Source organism: Cicer arietinum, chromosome 4, assembly GCF_000331145.2.
Source record: "Cicer arietinum cultivar CDC Frontier isolate Library 1 chromosome 4, Cicar.CDCFrontier_v2.0, whole genome shotgun sequence".
Lineage (NCBI taxonomy): Eukaryota > Viridiplantae > Streptophyta > Magnoliopsida > Fabales > Fabaceae > Cicer > Cicer arietinum.
Genome location: NC_021163.2, coordinates 8739678 through 8766269, shown reverse-complemented (window position 1 = coordinate 8766269; position 26592 = coordinate 8739678). Strand labels below are relative to the sequence as shown.

The 26592-nt window shown below is 30.5% G+C and overlaps 3 protein-coding genes across 3 annotated transcripts in view; all 3 read left to right on the top strand.

Moving 5' to 3' along the window:
- Nucleotides 1-5191, top strand: part of LOC101505326 (uncharacterized) — an 8429-nt gene extending 3238 nt beyond the window's left edge. Inside the window, exons 5-14 of the mRNA XM_004496097.4 lie at nucleotides 397-568; nucleotides 693-1013; nucleotides 1383-1586; nucleotides 1672-2166; nucleotides 2342-2551; nucleotides 2938-3126; nucleotides 3444-3616; nucleotides 3930-4082; nucleotides 4188-4269; nucleotides 4341-5191. Coding sequence (XP_004496154.2) covers nucleotides 397-568; nucleotides 693-1013; nucleotides 1383-1586; nucleotides 1672-2166; nucleotides 2342-2551; nucleotides 2938-3126; nucleotides 3444-3616; nucleotides 3930-4082; nucleotides 4188-4269; nucleotides 4341-4730 — 2389 coding nt within the window. The 3' untranslated portion in view covers nucleotides 4731-5191. The remainder of the gene's footprint in view (nucleotides 1-396; nucleotides 569-692; nucleotides 1014-1382; nucleotides 1587-1671; nucleotides 2167-2341; nucleotides 2552-2937; nucleotides 3127-3443; nucleotides 3617-3929; nucleotides 4083-4187; nucleotides 4270-4340) is intronic.
- Nucleotides 5192-6386: 1195 nt separating this feature from the next.
- Nucleotides 6387-9457, top strand: LOC101504590 (uncharacterized). Its single transcript, XM_004496095.4, has 5 exons — nucleotides 6387-6524; nucleotides 6617-6791; nucleotides 7326-8496; nucleotides 8854-9008; nucleotides 9125-9457. Exons 2-5 carry the CDS (start codon nucleotides 6655-6657, stop codon nucleotides 9231-9233), a joined length of 1572 nt encoding a protein of 523 aa, XP_004496152.1. The 5' UTR covers nucleotides 6387-6524; nucleotides 6617-6654; the 3' UTR covers nucleotides 9234-9457.
- Nucleotides 9458-10577: 1120 nt separating this feature from the next.
- Nucleotides 10578-17512, top strand: LOC101504256 (histidine kinase CKI1-like). The gene is made up of 9 exons (XM_073366893.1): nucleotides 10578-11028; nucleotides 11279-11368; nucleotides 11667-11906; nucleotides 12024-12692; nucleotides 12835-13183; nucleotides 13720-13785; nucleotides 14005-14582; nucleotides 15085-16290; nucleotides 16681-17512. Exons 2-9 carry the CDS (start codon nucleotides 11333-11335, stop codon nucleotides 16885-16887), a joined length of 3351 nt encoding a protein of 1116 aa, XP_073222994.1. The 5' UTR covers nucleotides 10578-11028; nucleotides 11279-11332; the 3' UTR covers nucleotides 16888-17512.
- The last annotated feature ends 9080 nt before the right edge of the window (nucleotides 17513-26592 follow it).

Here is a 26592-nt window from a genome sequence, read left to right as displayed (position 1 = left end):
TTTCCCTGAAGTCTAATTTCAAGTCAAAGTTCCCTCTAAACTCTGTAAATTCAACACTAAGTAACTAACTGTTTATATTGTTGTCAACTTATTGAATCTGTTCCTTTCTGACTAACTAATTGCTGACATTTGGGCCAACTATCCAGCAGAATGATAATGAGGAGATTTGTAGTTTCCTGTTTTCATCCTCCCACTTCCGTTTGTTTCTGATCATTTTTATGAGAAATGTTTTGATGTTGCTTAGTCCTACATATATGCAAAATAATGAATTGTTAGCTCGCTTTGCATTCATTAAGAGTTGGGTTTTTATTTTTTATTTTAATGTTGATTGTGATAATTTAATTTTTTTTTTAAGTTTTAGATGCTATATGATTAGTGAGTTTTATATTTGTGCAGCCTTATGCAGGAGCCTTTTTGTTCAATACCATTGATATGGATTATTCAAGAAGATAGCCTTTCAAGTCGTCTTCCAGTTTACGAACAAATGGGTTGGCAGCATCTAGTTTCTCACTGGAGAAGTGCTTTTAGCAGAGCCAGTGTCATTGTCTTTCCAGATTTTACTTATCCGGTAAAGATGCAGTTACATTTGCCCAAAGACTTCGACATTGACAATATTAGGATCTGTTCTCCATTAGATCTGTCTTAAATGTTTTGAAGCTAGTGCTCAGTTATTTTTTTCTTTCACGTATCAGATGTTATATAGTGAGCTTGACACTGGAAACTTCTTTGTGATTCCTGGATCGCCAGTAGATGTGTGGGCTGCAGAGAGCTATCGTAAGACCCACTCAAAGGATCAGCTCAGAGAACTTAGTGGATTTGGTAAAAATGATATGGTGGTTCTAGTTGTTGGGAGCTCAATTTTCTATGATGACCTATCTTGGGAATATGCTGTTGCAATGCATTCCATAGGGCCTCTGCTGACAAAATATGCAAGGAGAAGTGATGCAGCTGAGTCATTCAAGTTTGTTTTCTTGTGTGGCAATTCAACTGATGGTTATGATGATGCTTTACAGGTAGTCTTTCTTCTTAAGGTGTACTGTGCATCATATGTTATTTTAGTGCTCGTGCAATCAAAGATAACATTAGACTGCCGTTATTATTTATGTATTCATAAGAAGTTTTAACCTTATCTTCAAGAAATAATTGATGAATAGTTGAGTAGAAGAAGAATTTCCCGTTACATGGGAGGTGACAGGAATAAAAGTTACATATGAGAAATGGCAATGAAATGGAAAAGAAACAGAAATCTTAAATATGGTCTCATCAAATTATGCTAATCACATCCTCTATTTCGTTACACTCAACTTGTCTTTAGCTACATTATCTCAGCCTTCAATATGTTGTCTTTGAATTGTTTACTGATCCTTTATCTTTTGGTGTAGGAAGTTGCTTCACGTTTGGGACTTCCTCATGGTTCTATAAGGCATTATGGCTTGGATGGTGATGTGAATAGTGTGCTACTGATGGCTGATATTGTCCTATATGGTTCTGCTCAAGATGTACAGGGTTTTCCTCCATTATTAATCAGAGCAATGACTTTTGAAATCCCAGTCATTGCACCTGATTTTCCTGTCTTAAGAAAATATGTAAGTTTGTTCTTGTTCTTTCTTTCATTGATTTCCTTAACCATAGCTATTACTTCATTTTCATTGAGCTTTTCTCAACTCACAGATTGTGGATGGAGTTCATGGGGTTTTTTATTCTAAACACAATCCTGAAGCTTTGCTGAATGCTTTTTCGCTTTTGCTTTCAAGTGGAAGACTTTCTAAATTTGCTCAAGCTATTGGATCATCTGGAAGACAGTTTGCTAAAAATGTGCTTGCTTTGGAGTGCATAACTGGCTATGCAAGACTTCTGGAGAATGTACTAACTTTTCCTTCAGATTCTTTACTGCCTGGTCCTGTTTCTCAAATTCAACAGGGAGCATGGGGATGGAGTTTGATGCAGATAGATATTGACATGAAAAAAATAGATGAAGATTTTTCCAAGGGAAGAGTTACTGTTGTCCATGCTGTTGAGCAGGAGTTGGCTGGTCTTAATTATTCAACGAACATCTTTGAGAATGGAACAGAGGTTCCAATGCAAGACGAACTAACCAAATTGGATTGGGACATTCTGAGAGAAATTGAAATAGCTGATGAAAGTGAAATGCTTGAAATGGAAGAGGTACCATGTAATCTTGCAATAGTTGCAATTTGTTTCAACTTTTTACTTTCCAACCTAACTTTTTCACTGCCCCTTTATTTATTTCATCCTTTTGGAGTTAATTATCAGTTTATTTTACAGATACCTGGTTCCAAAAACCATTTGTTTCTGTTGTAACCATTTGTTTCTTTTGTAGGTTGAAGAGAGGATGGAGAAAGATGTTGGTGTTTGGGATGAGATATATCGTAATGCCAGGAAATCTGAGAAACTGAAGTTTGAAGCCAATGAGCGGGATGAAGGGGAGCTTGAGAGAACAGGACAACCTGTGTGCATTTATGAGATATACAGTGGTACTGGGGTGTGGCCATTTTTGCATCATGGCTCTTTATATCGTGGGTTAAGCCTTGTGAGTATCTTTGTCTGATGTTAAGATAATTCATAACTTTGTTCCCTTGTAGTCTTTTGCCCCCCCCTCCCCCAATTTATTTATTGCAAGTATATCTAGAATTTTGATCAATATGTCATTCTAGTACCGCTGCAAAAGAATTCCAATTCAGAGTACTCCTCTTTTATTTATTGCCTCTGTTATCCCTTAAAAAGCAAGAGAAAAACATGAATGTGCTATTTTATCTTATACATAGTTTCTTTTGGATAATTTTTGCTCCATTTTCCTAGGAAGAACCATATTGTTTGAATTTAATAAAAAAGGTTTGATTTTGTTGGTCTCACATGTCAATCTGCTGGATTTTTTTTTCCTCCCCCCTAATAATAATAGAATATTACTTCTGGCAGTCTAGAAAATCGCAAAGACAAAGCTCTGATGACGTGGATGCTGTTGGCCGTTTGCCTCTTCTGAATGACACATACTACCGGGACATTCTCTGTGAGATAGGAGGAATGTTTGCAATTGCAAATAGGGTGGATGGCATTCACAGGAGGCCTTGGGTTGGGTTTCAGTCATGGCGTGCTGCTGGTAGGAAGGTATTCCTTATGATTTTTTGACTCCAAGAATTATAATAGGTCTTTGTGTTTATATTAAATCATCCTAAGTAGCTTTCAGAATTTAAATAATCTCTTTAGTTAGGACAGCCTTCAAATTTAGTTAAGAAAATTAGTATATCTTATATTTTTAAAGTTATGCATCAACTGACGCACAAACTAAGTTTTGTTTTGGGAAAACTTAGTCTTCTTTTTTTTTGTTTCATGTTTACCCTTATTGCATCTATTTGTAATTTTGAAGTAGAATTGATAGTCCCCTTTGAAATAGTTGCTTGATTTGTATCATTTTGCCAAAGCAGGTAGCACTGTCAATGGAAGCTGAAAGGGCTTTGGAAGAGACAATGAACGAGAGTTTTAGAGGAGATGTAATATATTTTTGGGGACGCTTGGACCTGGATGGAAGTGTCATAGGAAGCAACAATGCACTTACTTTTTGGTCAATGTGTGATATCTTAAATGGAGGCAACTGCAGGTATATAATGTGGAACGCAACCATATACTTTCATTTTGTTCATTGCTATATCTTTCAGCTGTTTGAGAATTTCAAGCATTGCAGCCTTCCTTGCTATATATAATATTCTAAAGTTGCATCTAGTATTCTACTACATATTACAATGTTTGGAGTCAGTTAGCTTAGTTTAGTAGACTGCTTATATTGAAAAAATGAGACTTGCTCTAATATTAAATGATATTTGGAAGTTCAAAATAATGTTTCTGGATGTTGGTCTTTGAGTACGTGCTTGGTGCTTCAAACTCATCTAATATTATGCTTCCTATTGCATCAGGAATGTTTTTCAAGATAGCTTCCGCCAGATGTATGCATTGCCTCCCCATGCTGAAGCACTACCCCCTATGCCTGAAGATGGTGGTTATTGGTCAGCGCTGCACAGTTGGGTGATGCCAACCCCTTCTTTCCTGGAGTTCATAATGTTCTCTCGGTAATTAATGAATTGATGTTAGCTTTCATGACAATCAGTTAATAATTAAAAGTACTTCCTTGATGCTAATGAGACTGAAAACCCAAAATGTTTCCTGGAGTGCAGGATGTTTGTTGATTCCATTGATGCTTTGCACAGAGATTCCAGTAAACACAGCGTATGCTTGTTAGGCTCTTCAGAGATTGAGGTAGGCAACTTGCTCACTGCTTTTGAGGTTTCATAAATTATTTGTGTTTCTTACTTTAGTTTGTGACACAGGAAAAACACTGTTACTGTCGAGTGTTGGAACTTCTTATCAATGTTTGGGCTTATCATAGTGCACGAAAGATGGTGTATATAAATCCTGATACTGGTTCTATGGAAGAGCAGCACGTAGTTGATCAACGGAAAGGTTTCATGTGGGCACAATATTTCAACTTTACATTGTTGAAAAGTATGGATGAAGATCTGGCTGAAGCTGCTGATGATGGTGACCATCCAAGGGAAAATTGGTTGTGGCCAATGACAGGAGAGGTGCATTGGCAAGGGATTTACGAAAGGGAGAGGGAGGAAAGGTACAGAATAAAAATGGATAAAAAAAGAAAAACCAAAGAGAAATTATACGAAAGGATGAAATATGGTTACAAGCAGAAATCACTTGGACTATAAGAAAGCTTAGACTTGAATGAAATTTACAAAAACAAACACTTCTGGACCCAATTTTGCTTCTTTCGGGAAAATTAACAAGCGAATTGGAGCAGCTTTGATCCTAAGTCCTAACAACATTGCCAAATTGGTACAGATCATAGAGACAGTATTTTCTGTTTCTTTCTTCGTTAACTGAATACGTATATACTCAAGCTCCTGTCTCAGAAAAGCTTGAGACAGAGAGCAAAGGAAATGAATTTGACATCTTCTGCTGTTCACTAGTTTCACGACTTTTTTTCATGGTCAATTAAGCAGCATGGAAGATGCAAGTACTTCCGCTTCAAAGTGTACTCAATAGTCTATAGAAATCATTCATCAAATTACATTTGATTTAGCTCAAATTTGTATTCTTTCATTTTTGTATATTCGGTAAACATTAGTGGCAATTTTGAGTAGAATAATAGCTGATTTTTGCTCGAGTAGTTTCATTATTTTCATTTTTATTATTGTTGTATTATTATTATTGTCAATCGTCCGTGTTGTAATGTTGAGTTTCATATTCACTTGAAAGTGAAAGAAGAATTTTGAGTGAATAATATTAGCAATACACTTTTTAGTACATTTTTAAAAATATTATATTTAATTAATTAAAATTTACATAAATTCTACTAAATTGATATGGAATTCACATGCTTTGGTAGGATTTTGTGTTACTTTTTTAGAAACATTAGACCAATGACAATGAATAGCTTTGCTTGATAATGACAACATTGATGGAGCAGTTGCGACAATGCTGGAGGGTGATGAGCAAAAACATCGTTGGTGAAAGTGTTGATTGATATGAGAACGGATTTATTCATGTAATAGTTTTTTTATATGATGTTAGACGAGATGATGCCTCTCTAATTCTATCCCCAATATGAATTTATCATGAAATTACTAACAAGTTTATTCGCTTTTAATTCTTAAAAACATAAATTTTTACCTATTAAAACTCGATTTTAACAGTGGAGAATTGTTTCTCTATGAAAGTTCATCCTAACAATAATATCATGCAAGATTAGTACTATCTAGTGTTTACTACAATATTAGTAATTATGATTGCCTTTTATTAATCGATAGATGTTGTTAAATGAAGTTATAAACATAATACTAACACTTTTTAAAAATTTCATAATTTACGAAATTTTCATTTAATTACAACCATTGAAACAATTTTTTTCTTCAAATGACAAGTAGAGATACCACCATATTCTTTAATAAATATACAAATGTAGTACATAAACAATATCTTTTAGTCGTTTTACCATTTATTTATTGAAAAACCAACATACTTTAAAAAAATTTAAACGCATCACATTACTCTTATATTATTCTCAAAAAATTTAAAATATATTAAATGAAAATCTATGAATACCTTTTATGTATCTTGTACATTGAAAGAGAATTTGTGTTATTATTTTAAAAAATAATATTAACTTTAAGAGAAATAATGACAAAAATCGTCAGTATAAATTATACATTGAAATAAAGATAAGTATATGACAAATTTTGTTTAAAAAAAGTTTATTAGTTGATATATTAGACAATGCATAAACATTATAGTCTAATTTTAATTAATTAATAATATATGAAAATGAAAAAAAAAATAGTCTCCCGCGTCTAGAAATGGACCAATGACAATCGAGAATCATAATGATTTAATTTTCACTACTTATTGGATAGTAGTGGAAATTGAATGTGACTATTGTTATTGGCGAGTTGCGAGGGTTTGGTTTTGGGGTTTAACCTTCCCATTTCATTTCTCTCTTCCCGGCAAGTCTATCATCTCTTTCTCCTTTTCCCCCATTTTCCTCAACTTCTTCTAACCCTCTTTTTTTAATTCTTTTATTAACCGTTTTTGGCAGGTTTTGTATTATTCATTCTATAGATACTTGTTTTCAAAATGATGCATTCTGTAATAAAGGGTGGATGGAGGCCAACATTTGCTCTTGCTAAGCAAAATGATTCTGATGGGAGAAAGTCTCGGATTCGACGTTCTAAAGAGGAAAGAAAGGCATTGGTTGAATCCTTCATTAAAAAGTAAGTACTTGTTTTGTTCCTCATTTCATGGAGATTCATTCGCTTTTAATTTCCCCACCAATTATGATATTGATGAACTAGAAGAGAGATTCGCTTGTTTTGTTGGAAAGGGGGACTGCACCTTTTATATAATATGTCATCATGTTTTATGGTTGGTTGTTTTGATGTTATACATGCTATATTTTAGCCTAAGTTTTATGTAGCAGTGAAGAGTGAAAAGTTGATAATTTGTTTCAATTACAATGTTACTAATAAAACTGATACATGATTTCTTTTACCCGTATTTGCTAAACTAGTATTTACAGACTAGACATTCTGTATTTGTGTTTGATGATTTCTGTTAATTAATTCTTCAGCTTCTCTCTCCCATTGTGTTATTATTTGTTTTGAAGGTTGAATACTCGAACTCTTCAGTATGTTCCTGTTTCTCCTTTATTATGATTTAAGTCAAGCTTTAGAAGTCTGTATTGTATATAATCTGTTGAACTTTAATGTATTTCTTGTATTGACTATATAGTTATTACTTCACTTCAGGTACCAAGAGTCAAACAGTGGAAACTTTCCATCTCTTAATCTTACGCATAAAGAAGTTGGTGGCTCTTTCTACACTGTAAGGGAGATTGTACGGGATATAATTCAAGAAAATAGAGTCTTGGGTCCTGCTAAATTCAACTTAGAGGAGTTTAACACTGAGCAATTTTTGGAACAAAACCCATTGGGTTCAATTGCAAGAGGTCCTCAACCTTTTCTGGGTGCATCTTCGAATGAAGATCATCCTGAACATAACGAAATTCCTGATACGAATGGAAAACTGCTTTCTGTTTCTGATAGGCATTATAGTGAAGCTGAGCATCAGGTGATTGAAAATGGGCATGTTATAAATGTTGGTCATGTAGATGTGACTACCAAGGAAACCAATGAAGCCACTGTTGTTTCTGATGGGTGTTATACTGGAGCTGATTATCCGGTGGTTGATAATAGGCATGTCGTAAATGGTAGCCAGGTAGATGGGACAAACAACGAATCCGTTGAAGCTGCTGTTTTTTCTGATGGGCAGTGTAGTGGATCTGAGTTTGAGATTGTTGTCAAAGTGCACGACGTAGATGCTAGCCAGGTAGATGTGACAAACAAGGAATCAATTGAAGCTGCTGTTGTTTCTGATGAGCACTATACTGGAGTGGAGCTCGAGATTGTTGACAAAGAGCACGACATAGATGGTAGCGAGGTAGATGTGGCAATCAAGGAATCCAATGGAGCTGCAATACCCGAGATGCAGGTAAGTAAGCCTACGGAACCCGAACAGAATATCAAACAAGAGTTGGCAGCTACCACAATGCCATTGGCCAAAGTAAATGCTCTCACAAAAGACTTGATAGTAGAAACATTTCCATTAAGGTCTGTTGCAGGGACAAGCAATGGAATAGAAGGTATTGGAGAGTTGAGGGACTCTGGTAGTTCTTTGAAAAAGGATGAAAAATTTGAGATTGCCCTTGGAAACAAAGAATTAAAGGAAGTATCCAACACCGAGCATTATAAGGAGAAAAATCCAGGAGAAACATTGGCAGAAACTGCAAATCATTCTACCCACAAAGAACATTCAAGTCATGAATTTAAAGGTTCCACTGACCCTCAAGTCAGAGCATCTCATCAAAAAGCCATAACTTTTGAAACAAATAACCAGAGTCATATCGAAGAAGGAGCTAAGGTTAGCCTTTTTATGCATAGTTTCTTTTAGAAAAAATCATCACAAGCATAACACTTCACTCTTCAGTTATTTGTATTTTTTGGTCTGTGTTTATTAATATGGCAGTAGTTTATATGTTTTTAGTTAATTTATTGTGTTATACAATCACAAATTGGATATTTAAATTTGGAGGTGTCAAGTTGTATTTTCTTTTCATAATCCTCGGCGACTGCTTCAATTTATATGCATCTTAAAATATTAAGACTCATGGATCATATAAAATAAAGAACAATTTATAAGAAACATTAGTGAATAACTGCATTTTTTCTAGTTATGAGAGGAAAATTTTTCTGGTAATATTTAAATGCATTTTGACAGACTAACATTCAAGCCAAGAAACTCAGCACAACTTTTACCGAGGGATTGACACCTTCAGATGAAGGCCTGCATGAAGCTGATAAATATAGAGTTGATGGTCTACTTAGTGGCAATTCCCACAGAAGAAGCAACCCAACTGTAGATAGGATCAATCTGTAAGCATATCTTAATGATTTTATCTCAAATGCCATTTAGTTTATTGAAGTAAAATATAATTTAATTGGTTCTTTCTCAACAGCTAATTTGTCATTTCTAATGGTTTTCACTGCAGTGAATCATGGGATGGAAGATCCAAGAGTTCTGCAAAAAAGGAACCCAACCCTCTTTTAGCTCTATTGAAAGCCTTTGTCAATGCGATTGGGAAATTTTTGTCGGAATGAATATTTTAGTACTTGTTTCTTTTTCTAATGTTTATTTTTGGGGAGTTGGTGTGTTGTACTTGATGAAGAATGAAGAATAATTTATGCATAGTCAACGTATTCGGCCCTTTATTTTTAGGTACGTAGACGAAGTGGTAAACACTACTTGAAACTTCCACATGTTCTAAGTTCAAACCGAGTTAAAATGTTCAGTCTAACAATATCAAGATTTGTCAGTTAAATTAGTTCTTAGTTCTTACAAATTTTTTTAAATTTTTTTTAATTAACTGTAGTTTTGCTTTCATGGCTTGATTGTGTGGTATGGATGTATAGAATTTTGTTTAATGAGTGCAAGAGCTGCATATAAGATACTATTTATGAAGAAAAAAAATAATAAATTAAATTAATTAAAAAAGGAATATTAGTATTACACTCTTCAACGTATTTTTCTGAAAGTATTTTTTTTTTATTGTTGAAATTGAAATGAGGGACACTATTTCAAAATAGTGTGACCCATTTGAAGTTTAAGAGATAAAAATTGAGGATGTTGGACATAATGTGCTGTTATAACTTAGAAATAGTACTCTTTTGTAAATAAATAATCACTTATTTGGATATTTTTAAGATGAGGATGTTGGACATAATGTGCTATTAGAACTTAGAAATAGTACTCTTATAAATAAATAATCACTTATTTGGATATTTTTAAGTTGGAATGAATTGACATTGTTTTATTTCGTATTCTCTGAAATTGAGCAAAATCTTTTGAAAAGAATAAATTAGAGCTGAAAAAGATATATTTATATAAAAACAAACTATAGCGGAAGAAATAAATAAGGATGTAGAAGAAAAAAAATAATTAATCTTAAATAATTGACTTACAATTTTTGTCTTTCTATTTTTACAAATTTATAGAATTAGTCCCCTTATTTTAAAAGTCGACAATTTTATTTATTCTTTTAGAATTTTGAACTAAAAAAATGACGATTTAACATATTTTAAATTACGTGACATTTAGTTTCATAATATAAAATCATCTAGATATCATAATTATTCAAATATCATTAATTAAATTATAAAAATAAAATAAAAAATCTGAAATTGAAAGTTAAATTTTTAGAGGGTTTCATTGCAATTTCATAGACGTTAAGAATTTTACATGATTGTATTATATGTTACGTTATTTAAAATATATCATGTTATTTTTTAGTTATAAAATCGAAACGAAAACAAAAAAAAAACTGTCTAATTTTAAAATAGAAGATATGATTTTATGAATTAGGAAAAAATAAAGAAGTAAAACTACAATTAAAAAAGATAATTTAAGTGAGTATTGTGAGGTCACACTCACATGAGTAATGGAGAGGTAATGGGAGCACGTATGGTATGTATCTTTATTCTGCAACATCAAACACAACAAAACAAACCAAGTGCCAAAAATCCTTTCTTTATCTTAGCTCCAAAAGTTAAGAAGTAGCGAAAAGATACCCCAAAAAAAGAAAGAAAAAATTAGAAAAGGGAAATTTAAAAGAGGAAAGAGGATCATGAATCTGGAATGTGCTTTTATTGAGGTGGAACACTATTGTGAAATTAAAAGGAATCATTTCAAAATTCCAGAAATAAAAAGGAAAGGAATTATTCAGCAGATAAAAATTGAAATGTGTTTTGAGGGGTTCTTTCAGAATCAATCAATCATTATTAATTCGGCATCAAAATTTGTGGGATCTCGCAAGTGTGCTATAAAACCCCTCCTCTCATTCTTAATTTTGGTGATGGAATGGAATCTCTGCATGCAACTTCAGCCACATCATTTCAGGTTACTTACTACTACTACTACTATACACCTTCATCAAAATTGAATTGTGATTATACAAGATAAATTGCGTTTTGAAATTTATAATAACATGAATTGCACTGCAATGTATGAGGTTATGATTCTGATTATGATATGATATAATTTTAAAAGGCAATCCATCTTGTAAATACAAATGAAAATAGTTTTTTGTTTAGTATGATCATAAGTATTTAAATCAATAGTATGTGATTTTATGGCGTTTTCAATGCAGACATCAACAGAGAAGGCTGATCACATCTAGAAGACTCAATAAAACTGCTTTTCAATGGCATTACAGTCTTTGTCTTTCGTGACCTTGCTGGTAGTATATTTATTACTTCATGCCATTTTATATATTGCTTCTTGTTGTTAATATTCTTGGCATTAATACTTAGTCACTCGGCAAGGACTTCTTTTTCTTCATGATTGGATTGGCAATGACTTTGATAGAGTCATAGTGTGCCACTGTGATTTTGACAAAAACTATACTTTTTTGTCATAATGATTTCACCAAACTCACCGTCGATCCATACATTTGAGTACTTTTTTTTTTCAAGTAGAACTACATTTTTTTTCTTCATGTATACACTTGCATGTGTTTTAACAAACATTTGTTGTAGGCATATGGTTCACTGATAACTCTTGTCGCATTGACGCCGTGCTGGTATGTCATGGTCACCCATATGGAGAAACGCGCAAATTTGAACTCACAAAATATTGTATCCCATTTGCAATCAGAAATTGAGTACTCAGCTGACCTTTTGCACCCAATGAAATCATCATCAACAAATTTAGCTAGATTGTTGAATTCACCCCTTGATTCTTCTACTAACATATCTTTCTCTGATATTAAAACCAAGGTTCTCTTCAAAATCAAATTATATCGCTATACTATTTGATGATTTTCTATCTATATATATACATATGCATATAATGATAATGACTTTCTTTATGATTTTCATTTGTTTGTTTGGCAGATAGCTCCATTACTATTTCAAGCATTTGTGACTGTTCCTCACTTAACTCAAATCTCATACATAGGAATGGAAGGTTTCTTTTTCTCATACTCTAGTGATCATAATCAAACACTAGCAATGTACTCTAACTCATCATCTATGTCTTCTAATGGAATTGCCTCAAATAAAACCTTATACTATATCCAGCCTGTGAATAATGAAACTGGAGAGGTTTTTGGAGAAGCCATAATATCAAACTCCTCTATTAATACAAGTTGGATTAAGAGAGCAGCTAATCTTTCAGATGGATTTGTCTCATTAGGAACCAAATGGAACAATGGCAGTGATATTTTGTTCCTCAGTTATGCTAGAGTCACAAAAGTAGGAGTGATCTCTCTAGGACTTTCAGCAAAAGCAATAACTGATTTTGTTACTCGTGTCGACCGTTTAGGCACAAGCTCGTATTTGGCTACCAAAGATGGAAAAATTCTTGTGGAAGGGATTCAACATATCAATTTGATTATTTCTAATGATTCAGTTAACTTACAATCAGTGAATGCAAATGGAGATTTCATAAAGAATGAGGGCACTGTCTCATGCAAGGATGAAGCTATTGCTACTAGTTTGAATATTCAAGATATTAAATATCTAATCCAATGCTACCCCATTGATATAATGGGAATCGAATCGGTATGTTTAAATAATTGTTGTACTAACATAACATGTATGAATGTAACTATAAAAATGAACTTCATTAATCACTTTTTGAGCCATTTTAATTTATCATTGGTATTGGATAGTTTTTATTAAGACTAATTTGATTATATTTCAGGTGTATGTTTTGGCTGTCCCAAGAAATGGATTTGATGTAAGTTATAAGAAAAAGGGATTGGCTCTGTTGAATGTAATGATGGTAATGATACTTGTTGCTGTCTTTGCTTTTCTATTTATAGATTCTAGAGCCATAAGGAGAGAAATGCATTTGTGTGCTTCACTCATCAAACAAAAGGAGGCTACACACCAAGCTGAGAAAAAAAATATGAACAAGAGCCTTGCTGTTGCTAGTGCCAGCCACGACGTTCGCGCTTCGCTCGCAGGCATTATTGCTCTCATCAAACTTTCCTCTAAGTTAGTTGTCCCTGGTTCGGAATTGTCATCCAATTTAATCCAAATGGAGGATTGTACACAAGACTTTCTAGGTAACATTATTGGTTCATTTGGAGCTGCCCAAATTTTGACATTATATTATTAATATTATTATTATTATTATTATTATTATTATTATTATTATTATTATTATTATTATTATTATTATTATTATCATTATTATTATTATTATTAATCACTTTTTGAGCCATTTTAATTTATCATTGGTATTGGATAGTTTTTATTAAGACTAATTTGATTATATTTCAGGTGTATGTTTTGGCTGTCCCAAGAAATGGATTTGATGTAAGTTATAAGAAAAAGGGATTGGCTCTGTTGAATGTAATGATGGTAATGATACTTGTTGCTGTCTTTGCTTTTCTATTTATAGATTCTAGAGCCATAAGGAGAGAAATGCATTTGTGTGCTTCACTCATCAAACAAAAGGAGGCTACACACCAAGCTGAGAAAAAAAATATGAACAAGAGCCTTGCTGTTGCTAGTGCCAGCCACGACGTTCGCGCTTCGCTCGCAGGCATTATTGCTCTCATCAAACTTTCCTCTAAGTTAGTTGTCCCTGGTTCGGAATTGTCATCCAATTTAATCCAAATGGAGGATTGTACACAAGACTTTCTAGGTAACATTATTGGTTCATTTGGAGCTGCCCAAATTTTGACATTATATTATTAATATTATTATTATTATTATTATTATTATTATTATTATTATTATTATCATTATTATTATTATTATTATTATTATTATTATTATTATTATTAATTCATGACATATGTTCAATTCAATGCAATTCTCGTGGCATCACTAATTTGTTTTCTTTGTATACAATTTTGCTTAGGACTATTGAACTCTATTCTTGACACAAGCAAAATTGAGGTAGGAAAAATGCTACTCAATGAAGAAGAATTTGATCTATCCCATCTGCTAGAAGAAGTGGTTGATATATATCATCTTGTGTCTATGGAGAAAGGTGTAGATCTTATACTGGACCCTTGTAACGGTTCTATCATAAAATATTCGCAGGTGAAAGGTGACAAGCAAAGACTTAAACAAGTTTTGTGTAATTTGTTGAGCAATGCTGTCAAATTTACAAAAGAAGGTCACATAACGGTTCGGGTTTGGGCTCAGAAGCCGACATTAAGTAACTCTATAATCAAGACTAACCAACATAGTATCACGAAACATTTGTCATGCTTATTTTCTAAGAAAAATGAACCAGAGGAGGACCTAGAAAAAACCATGAACTCGGTCAAACAGGAACTGCATTCTATGGATTTTGTTTTTGAAGTGGATGATACAGGAAAAGGTATTCCCAAAGAGAATTACAAGTCTGTGTTTGAGAATTATGTTCAAGTCAAAGAAACTGATCCTGTCCAAGAAGGAACTGGCTTGGGACTTGGAATTGTGCAGTCATTGGTAGGTATCACTTATTGGTTATTACTAAATAAATTTGAAGGTTTGAATATGTATTTATTCCTGCATATATACCCTTTTTTGCTTTTAGTCCTTGTAAAAACTAGATGTTGTTTTTCGTCTATGCAAATAAACAACATTTTGTTTTTGGTCCTTATTGTTTTGTTTTATTCATTCCAAAATTTGTTTATATTAGAATTTGTCCCTGTAACATGTAGAATATTTTATTTTGGTCCTCACAATAGGAGCTACAAAAGTATTAAATTAAATACTATTATATGTATTATATGGACCAATTCCAATATAAACCAATTTTGCAGGGACTAACACAAAATAACAAAGACCAAAATCAAAATATGGTATATTTTCAAGGACAAAAAAACAAAAAAAATATTTTTACAAGGACTAAAAGCAAAAAACATAATGTTTGCAGTGGCCAAATGCATATTTAAACCTAATTGTGAATTATTAGTTCGAGTGAGCTACAACTTTTCTTTATATGTAGGTACGTTTGATGCATGGAGATATTGGAATTGTGAACAAGAACATTGGTGAAAAAGGAACATGTTTCAGATTCAATGTGCTCCTAAGTATATGTGAAGGTGAAACAGTGACAGATTTTAGCACAAGGGAAGCTCTTGAGTGTGGACCAAGTAACAGGAATCAAGCTCAAGGGAGAACCTTTCATCCTATTACTTCTGGTTCAAGCATTTGTTCCATGAGTCCCATGTTAAACATTTGCAGCTCTAGTCCTAGGCTCGAGGCTTCCCGTGTTGTTCTTTTCATCAGAAATGAGGAGCGTCGGAGGACTTGTCATAGGTTCATGAAGAGTTTAGGGATTAAAGTTAAGGTTGTGAATAGCCAAGAAGATCTTTTTGATACTCTAGAGGAGATCAAACAGAAAGGCCGCCGTTCTGGTGGCCCGAGTTCTCCTGAGTCTTCCAATTTGAGTTCTTATTCTGCATCTCATAATTCATTTGCAAGAGCCAGAGGTGTTCCTTTGAGTGCTATGGATGGAACTGAGTATATATCTTCAGTGTTCAAGAAGACAAATACTGGAGCTGTACCAGGTTTCATCTTGATTGTCATTGATACAAATGCAGGACCATCATTTCCTCAACTTTGTGAAATTGTGTCAACCTTCAAGAAGGGCCTTCACAACCGTTGTAATGTTGTTTGGTTGGATAATCCACATATTCATCGTATCGATTCCAAAGCAATTGATCAAAATGACATTGTCATATCGAAACCGTTTCATGGCAGTCGCTTATTCCAAGTCATAATGCTTCTTCCTGAGTATGGTAATGTTTGGCAGCAAAACATTAAGAGAGAAACAACTCATGACAGGTCAAGTTTATCAAAACATCGGTTGTCGGACAGATCAGATTCAGAAGTATTCTCATTTGATGGAAGTCCATGTCTAAGTGTTTGGAAGGGAATTCAGAAATCTTGCATTCGAAAATCTCCGGTTCATCAAGGAGAAATATACGAAATTGGAGACTCAAGCAGTTCTAAACCTTTGCATTGCAAGAAATTTCTGGTTGTTGACGATACTAAAACTTTACGGATGTTAGCTACGAGTATACTGGTTTCGCTCGGTGCAACTGTCGAGCAATGTGAGAATGGCGAAGAAGCTGTGAGACTAGTTCATGAGGGTCTATCAAGAGATCTTCCTAACCTTCCTTATGATTACATCTTAATGGATTGCCAGGTAAATGGCCATGGACTATGGTTTGGTTTCTGTTCCTATTCGTGTTAGCTTGTATACAATTGAATCATTGTTAATAAATAATTCCAGACAGTATTCTCAAATAGCAGTGCCGTAGTGTTATAGCATATCATAATTTGAACAAATTGATAGTGTTACGCTATTTAGTACAAAATATTGTTAAATAACAGCTATAATGGTGCTATAAGACTGTGGCATAGTGCAATTTGAAAAAACCACTATTTTTTGCCATCTGCAATTTGACAACACTGAATAATTCACAACCTCACTGGTGGTAACTAAAAGGATGAAGGACAGTGATTTCCAAAGGAAGTGCTTGATTTTTCAATGTAATATAATGTGTACTTTAAATTTCTATGGTGAATTTAACAGATGCCAGTGATGAATGGTTTTGAGGCAACAAGGCGGATACGAGAGATGGAGAAGTCGTACGGTGTTTGCATGCCTATCATTGCATTAACTGCAGATATTGACAGTTCAACGGCGGTGACTGGAATGGACTTTCATATAGAGAAGCCCCTTAGAAAAGAGCATTTACTTGAAGCCATCAGATACTTAAACAGGAGTGACATAATGTAGAAACCTTTTCTACGTTATTTTGTAGAAACAACAAAACCGGCTGTTTGTTTGAGTATTGATAGAAGTATATTTTCTTTTGCTATAGGGGGAATATACTTTGCATACTTGCTAGTTCCAAACCTCTATGTATTGGGAGATGTTTGATAACTCCTTATCAATATCGATTTTTCAGTACATTTTATTGTTGTTTATTTTATTTATTTGTGTGTTTAGTTATAGTTTAGCTTGTTTAGTTATAGTTTAGGTTGGCCTTTGATAATAAATTCAGCATTTGAATCTTAAGCCTAATAAGTCTTTAGATTGATAATTTCTCCCTAACTAGACAATTCTCGATGTGTTATCTATTTTTTTTTTTTGTTTAGCTATTGCAGGTAATCATATGAAGTGGAACAATAGGAGGGAAGTGACATAGTCTGGTGGTGAAAAGAGCTCAAAATGTGTTCAAGTTGTCAAGGCTTGCGAAGACAAAACAACTGGTTGCCTAGGCGATGCTGAACTCAATCTCTGTAGAGATAAAGTAACTTATTTTTGTTATTATTATTATTATTTGAGCGATTTAGTACACTTTTGAAAAAGTTATCAATGTTCAAATAAATGAAAAATACTGAAACATCGCATTTTTGGACATTCTCTAAGCAGCATGGTAGTGTTTATATTTGTCGTGAAACACCATCAAAACAAAACAAAAGCTGAGGAGGCAACAAACAAGTAGCAGAGACACCATCATACAGGAATAAAACAAAATAGAAAAAAAGACAAACCAACAAAACTGAGACAAAAATTTAACCAGTCAAATTTCAAAAGCAACAAAACCTAAACATTATTCAACAACCTTTAATCATTCATAATAAACCAAGTAAAAATCTCATGGGATTTGACATCACAACTCTTCCTCAAGTGGTTCCACAAAATTAATTTGTTTTTCTTTTTAAGATGCAAAAGATGACTTATTATTTAATTAAAAAAGACATGCCAAAATGTCTAAAGTTGACATATTTACATTGCTTTTACCCCTAACATTAAATGTATACATAATTGATTAAAGTATTTTCAGAATACATAAAGTTTTGTCCAAGTGTTGATAATGCCTCTATGTAATTGCCTAAAAATAGTTAAAAAAAAGAGTAACAAAGAGTAGTAGTATCTCTAACCTTGATATATACATGACATGTATTCTTGCATATAATGAAAATTAATGATGTATGCCGCCAATAACTATTCCTTCATGTTCACATCACATAATGATGTTATTTATTTGTGTCCCTCTTCATCAATGCTTTCAATTGGCCCCATCTTTATCCACTTTATTGTATATCTTAATCAATCAGGTTTGGTGTCACTATCAGCATGTGCTCAGTTTGATGCTGAACTGCGCCTACTAATTCTGCTTATCTAATTTCCATCCACTCATTTATTGCTCATTTTATTATCTAAATTTAGCTCAATGAATATTTTGAATATTAATTTACTTATTGCAAAAGTATTATTTATTTTCATAAACAACTCACTGGTAGTAGTTATTTTGTATGTAATAATCTATGCATTTAATAGTATTGTACAAGCATGACATCTCATAATAATTTTTCCTTTTAATTCCATTTGAGTTTTGACTAAATTGTCCTACACCTTTTTTAAATAAAATAAAAAATTACATAAAGCTGAACTTTTGTTACCAATCCATTTCATCATAATTTGTGATTGGTTCCTTTCATGTACCTTCTTAGAGGGTTACAATTATATGTGGGGAGCCATTTATGCACTTCAACATATTGGCACATTTTATGCGCCTAATGTCCACCTTAATCAATCTTAGGATTATCATTTGACTTTTCACTTTCAAGGTGAATTATATATAAATTCTTTAGTTAACACCTCACTATAAACATATCTGATTATATTAATTGCTAGTAAATCTTTTTTATATGCATACAATTATTACTATTTTTGTTTGACTTTTAAATCATACTGTTAATTATGTTATTTTATTATATTAATTCCTATTTTTATTAATATTTATTTGGTGAGATGTAATTGGAATAATATGTAAAAGAAAAAGTTTTACTCTAATGGTACATACAATTAAATCATACATATAATATTGTATGGAATTCTTTGAAATCCACTAACTAGGAAAAAAAGTGCTTGATGATTTGGGGTCATCATATTAATCATCAATCATGGACCAGCTTTTAGAGCCCATATTCACCTAACAGTCTATTTGGCTATTTCAAATATAAATAATGTCACTATTTACAGCTGGATAATTACAAGTGAACAACCTAGGTAAATGGCTAAATGTGACTTTTTTAAATAAGCTAAACAACTTTTTGAATGTGCATGTGACACAATACAAAACCTTCCTTAATTGTGAAAATCTTAAAAGAAGCTACGTACTATTTATTTCATTTCATGGACATTTGGTTCCGTTACAATCAAAGTAAGATTCATGACATAGAAACTATTACTCAGTGAATAAATTAAATGAGTAAAAAAGTGAATACATTAAATATTCATAGAAGTTAGAACATATGCAACAAGATAAAGAATCACTTTATTACTTTGTAGGGGAAGAAAAATAGAAGGGACAAAATTGAAATTAAATGAATTTAAATTTTTTTATATTTGATTCAGTTATAGATAAATCGTGTGCTTTATTTTATCATTAAAATACATTGAACTCTATTTATATTTTTTAAAATTATATATTTGAATACATTTTAATGATCAAATAATAAATATGATCCGCAAAGATGATTGAAATCCGAATTAAATGGTAAATTCATGAAATTAATTGTATATCATATATGTCAAGTTTCATTGATAATTCATCCATCCCTGTCCATTCGTGCTACTTTTAACACCTACCAATCAACTCAACATGACATAAAATTGTATCCCTTTTGAAAAGCCACTATCTGTATAAAAAGTTGTACCAAGAGAAACTTACTAAAAAGCATACCATTTATTTTTCCAACCTCTTCACTTTACTAGTTGTGTTTACACTTTATAAGAAAGCAGTGCATTGCTTGATAATAAGACTATTCAAGTGTAACAAATAATAATAATAATAATAATAATAATAATAATAATAATAATAATAATAATAATAATAATAATAATAATATTAACTTTTCCATATAGATTTAAATGTGCACATCCAAAAAATTGGGTTATAGACTAACCAAAATATGATAAAAAAGGAATTATGTATCATTAATTTCTTATATTTCCTTTTCTATTAGAAACCTAACCAAAGTTTAATCAAAAGTAACATATATTTCTTAATTTGCTATGGTATTGTATATGAATTAGTGTATTTCTTATAATTGATCACTATTTATTTATCTATAAAAAAAAAAAAGTAGAAGATGATAGAAGACTCGTTAATTACATCTGCAAATATTTGTTGATATTAATGAATGATTGAAACTATAATGAGCAACACAACACAAGTGTCCATGTTATAAATGTTTGGGATTTAATTACTAGCTACATCTTGTTGGTTGTTTGTTTCAACTGAAATGATATATTCACTAAAAACATAATGTGGTTCAGCTACTTGGCATATTTTAAATTGATATGCTCAACAACATTGCTTATGTTATTTATTTTCGCTATATCAACATGTCCATGTCCGATATATATATTTTTTAGGTAATTTTTTTCTTAACTAAAAATATATTATTTTAACCTTATAGAGACTAAAATTGCTACAGATAATATTTGGGAATTACAAATCAAAGAAAAAGCTTCTGTGAAATAAAAAAACAAATAGAAACTAAAAACATATTTACTCTTATATTTATACATTTATAATAAGTAGTTAAGTTTTTTATCCAAAAGTTACTGTTAGTAACGAAAATTTATATTATATAGTTAATTGACTGTCCATGACTTAAAAATATTACGATTTTTTTTTTAAAATAAATCGTAAAAATTACGTGAAAAACAACAAATCGTTCTACTAATGGGTCTTTTACATAGCTGATTTTTAAGAACAAAAAAAAAATACAAAAGAACTATATAGTATCTCATTTTTTCTCAAAAGTTAAAAAATCTGTATAACTTGAGAAATAATTTTAACATTTTTTTTTCTAGGCTAGGTTTAGGTCTCCCTTTGTTATCTTTTTAATAATTTAGTTGTTAAAAAAGTTATGTTTCATCCTAAAGTCACTATATAAGTTACATTTTTATACTAACTTCTTTCAACTACTCCAATATTTGTCATAAGCGACATTGATTTATGAAAAGTGCTATTTAGTAAAAAAAAAATTATTAGAAAAAAAAGAAGAATGTATAAAAATATGATTTTTGACCAATCAAGTTTGGCTAACCTTACACGAGAATAGTAAGTAGGTGATAGTGAAAGATTATTATTTAAAAAATTTAGATGCTAATATATAAGATTCTTCTGTTTTTTCTTAATTTTCTTCCATAACAATAATTTTTTTTTTATAATTTATTTACTCGAGGGCCAATGTATTCATTGTACAACATCCTTGCTAGGCTAAGTAAAATAAGTTACAATCTTAGTCTTCGATCGGGACAAGTTACTATTTCTACTTAGAGACAATTTCCTTTTCGTTCTTAAAATTTCAATAAATTATATGACACATTTTTCACTCTACAAACATAAACTAAGACTATGTAAGCTGTAGTTTTTTTTGTTTGTTTGGCAATATATTGATGTGAATTTCAATATTATGTAGTCAATGATACAGTTATCTACGCTTCTGTAAAACCAACATTACATGGATGCAATCTTGGTAAAGTATTGCACGTGTGAGTGAGTTAGTAACCTCTCCATTTCATAAAGTCTAAACTCATCCCAAGGATGACATAAATTAGGTTGGAATTTCTTTGATTTTTGTAGTTTTATATATATATATATATATAATTAAAGTTGATTTGCATATGATCAAAAGCAAATAAATAAATAATTATTATTATTATTGCTGTTAATTTCTTGCACTTCACGGCACATAACAAGTATTATATATATATTTTAAACGAAGGTTAGAACAATTTAATATTTCCAGCCTCAAGGTCCAAGGAGGGCGATTATGATACCCATGCAAAGTGTGATGTCATATAAGATGGATGTGAAGTGAAAGCAACTTATATTTAATTTTTCATTAATGCGTATTTCATTGTGTATTAAAATTATATTTGGTGGTCCACACGAAAGCAATTTTTTTACTAAGTTAAAGATAGTTAAAAGAGTTTTAAGTATGAAATATTGAGTTTGATTCTAAAAATTAATATATAATTTAATTTATTAATTTTTGGTGGTCAACAATTACTTGTTTAATCTCAAGCAACAACTTTTTTTTCTCTCAGCCTCTCTTCTTTTTTAGATAAATGATTTGTGATCATTTTTTATCTGAAATAATTTATTTATATCATTTTTCATATATCCTTTTAATTAATTAATAAGTAATTTTTACATCAACTTATTTTTTCTTATTGCGAGTTATGTGCGATATTTAATTTTCTTGTCTATAGTATTCATTTTATTCAACGTTTTCAGCATCTTCAATGATTTCTGCATTCTCGGCGATAACTTTAATTTAGTCAAATTTATGGTATTTTTTTTGTTTTATTTTATTAACTCGAATGTTGTAAGTTTGTTCATCAATTCGTTCTTTTCAATTTTTTAACAAATTTATATTTGTGTTATTCATAATCGAAGCATTTTATTAATTCAAATGAATGAATGTTATTTTCGGTCAAAGAAAAATATTGATTTTAATAATAAAGAGTAGAACATAATATAAATGTGATTACAAATTTTTTGGTGAAGCATTTTATGATAATTAACTTGTTATGATATTTTTAATGGCAAAATAAAATTTACTAAAGAGATGGTATATATTTAAGTACTCCAACCCATAGAACAAAAATCCCTATATCCCTTAGACAAATCCTAAAACACTAAACAAACATGAACTTTTCTTATAATCATACCTTGAACATTTATATTATGAGACACTGGCTTGAGGTAACTCTTTCTAATGACTATTTTGAAGATAACATTTTTTTTTATTAATGAAAATATAAAAAAAAATGAAAATATAAAAAGTATTTCAACCCTCAGAACAACATAGTGCATATTGAAGATAACATCTTAATCTCTTCATGGCAATATGCATGCCTTCGATTTTATTAACTATTAATAACAATATGTTAACATTAGTTGTTAAAAAAAATAAAATCTTGTAAGAATGTGGTGCCTCTAAAGATTATCACACTTTTTCTGACAATTCCATTGAATAGACTTTAGGTTGAGTTAATTTATTTCATAATGATAATATTTGTGGCTTGTGTGTGGTATCCATCATTAGTCTGAACAACACTTGTTTGTTATATGTGAATTTTTCTTCCGAGTGTGGTGGGTTTTCTTTTAGTGGTTGGGGTTGGACTTGGACATGCCTTCCAATTTGTTTTAGTTGTCTTCTTCTTTTTGTTTTTTTCTCATTGACTCTTTGGTTTTACATTTAGTATTCTAGTGGATTTGAAACTTTTAAATATGTTAGATTCATATTTAATTAATTTTAATAAAAATTAATTATTGGGAATTGTTATTAATATTTCCTCTGTCTTAAATAAATGATTAATTCATATGTAAATTATGTTGGACTTTATTTTTAAATGAATCAGACTATTTTGTTATACTTCATTAGACGAAAAATTTAGATGAGTTATTCTCCATCATTAATAAAAAGACATATCATAAAAATTTAAAATATTGTTTTAGTTAAAATAGGAAAATCAAAATAAATAGAAGTATTTTTTAAATTGTTGCAATAAAAGATCTACCAAGATGTAAACAATCTGAAATCATAAATTCTACCCATAGAACCAATGAGATCCTCAAATTAACTTTAAGATAGAACTTTGATCTGTTCATTCTATTATGATTAACTTTTTTTTTTCAGTTTTATTGATCAAGTATAAACCAATTTTTCTCAAACAATTATTTCTAATATAAATCAACAATATCACATTATTAATAAATATGACATGTCATAATAAAAAGTCTGAAACTGGATTGTAGATTTAGAAATAGATAGCTAAGACCATGTTTCAGTTAAAATATAGAAATTCAAAAAGTAAATTTAAACTTTTAAAAATTGATATAATAAAAGTGACAACATGATAAAATCTCAATACATGGTTGTCTAAAAAAATAATTTTCAGTTCATATTTCTTAAACTCCAATTATTATTGAAGACCAACCATTGGAATATGTAACAACAATTAGTTAGAGATATATAGGGTGTGTTTGATTTACTAAAAAATAGAATATTAGATAAGATAAAAAACAAATTGTTTTTTTTCATGAATTATGAAACAACTTTTTGTATTAAGTACAAGTTAACAAAAATAACAAAATATTTTTGTTATTTATTATTAAAAAAATTATTATTCATTCTTCTCCGCATGATATCTTTCACTCTTCCGCATGATATCTTTCACTCTCTGTAGTTTCATATCTCTCACATATATTTATCTCTCTTGTCTCTCTCAAATATTTTCCATTTAGATAGTCTCTAATGTCTATCTTCACTTTCTGAATCTCTCACTCTATTATTTTTCTATCTCCCTCCTCTATCTCTTCTTTATTATCTATGTCGCTCTTTTTTTTCCCTCTACATTTTTATTTTCTTCTCAATTTCTTTTATTAATATATATATATATATAATAAAAAATATCATAATAAAAAGTATATTATTTTATGTGTTCATAAAGTTTATAAATATATGTATCAATTATATCAAATAAAGTACAGTGTAAAACTCTTTATTGTTATATAAAAACAGGGAAATACAAAAAAAAATTATCTTATACAATTTTATATTATCTTTATTATTTTGTCTAATTATTTTGTAAATCAAACAAACTCATAAAATATCTTCTGCATTAATTCTTTGACATTTTTAATGCTTCCCTTAAAACTATATTTAACTATGTGCTTACCCTGATCACTACGTAATTAATATATGGATGCCCTCTCACTAAAATATAGAATTATGGGTTTCTGCGTAATGTTGTTTTTAAGTTTTAATATATATTTTTGATTGAATCCATTTTTTATATTTCTGCAACTAGTTCATAGGATTCCTTTTAAGTGACGTGGCAATATGGATTAGTTTTAAACGTTGAAAACTATCTACATGATTGAACAGCTGAGACGTGGCTTACTTCTTTACACTTGTTACTATACTTTTAAATATACTCTGCCATCCCTTTTCTTCAGTATCATATCTCTACCAATTATTTAATTTCATCTTATTCTTTATTATATTCAATTATTTTGAATTTTATCCAACAAATATTTTAGATACTAAATAAATTACTTACTTTTAAATAAATAAAAAATTAGAAAATAAATTATAATCTTCTTTCTTATATATAAGATTCTATATAAATTATTTTATGAAATCACAAAAATTAAAAAGATAAATATAATATTAAATAATTTAAATTCATGTTTTTATTGTAATATTTATTACCGATAGTAAAACAATATAATTAAAAATATTTTAATAAAAAAAATAACTAATAAAATTAAAAAAAGAACTAAGGAAAATAATGAAACATTTGAATATTTAGTTATGAATGTAGTTGAAAACTGTTATAGAATTATCGGGAGAATTAGATATGCACATATACCGCAAAGAATGGTGTCATAAAATTCTAAATTCGACTGTATCGAGGTTCATAAACTCTGTGCTAACAGGGATATGTTACACTGTGAATAAAATAATCATTAGACAGAATTACATTATACAACAAATTCAAGCTCATCACCGATCATCCTAAATTATTATTTAATAATAATAATTTCATAAAAATATTATTATTTTATTTATACATTTGTATTATAACATATAAAATAATAAAATAAGCATTAGGTTGAATATCGGAAGTTTTAATTTATTATGAATATTAAAATATTATATGATCATGTCTTCCGGTTGCGGACAATTACCATATCTCATTGAGATAAGTTTGTTCATATTAATTTGGATGTATTCAATATTATGCAGGCCTGACACATGCATGAACATGCATCAACTTTTCTTTTTTAATCTTTAGTCGCATCTTTTTTTGACGGCAAGATAATTTGTTGCAATGTGGAATATTATTAAAATTAATCATTTTAACTATTCCAAAAAACTACAAAGTCACATGTTTCCCAAAACCGTAATACAAAAATATATGCTCCTATTTCAATTTGGTAACATATATATAGGATACCATGTCTTTGGTATAAAAACCAAGATATACATTATCTCTGATATTTGTTATGGGACATTTTACTATTTTTATCCGATTCCAAAAATATATATAATGTACAGTTAACTGATTATACATGCATCGATCTCTATTTGACTCAACTATTGATCCATGTGTGACATGATTGATAGCTATTAAAATATATGGAGTTTACTTTAGATCTTGAAGATAACACATTTTTTAGTAATAATGCATATAATTACAAAATTAATATAAACAACTTCCAAATGATGAATATATATTGAAATATGAAGAAAATAAAAGATGAAAGTCAAGTTTTAACTATGAAACTAAAATCCCCTGTAATGGAGGGTAAAAAAAAAAGAAATGCAAAACGCATAAAATGCCAAATGTGTAGCTGGAGAAAACATGCATGGTGATGAGTGAAGAAGCAAATGAGAA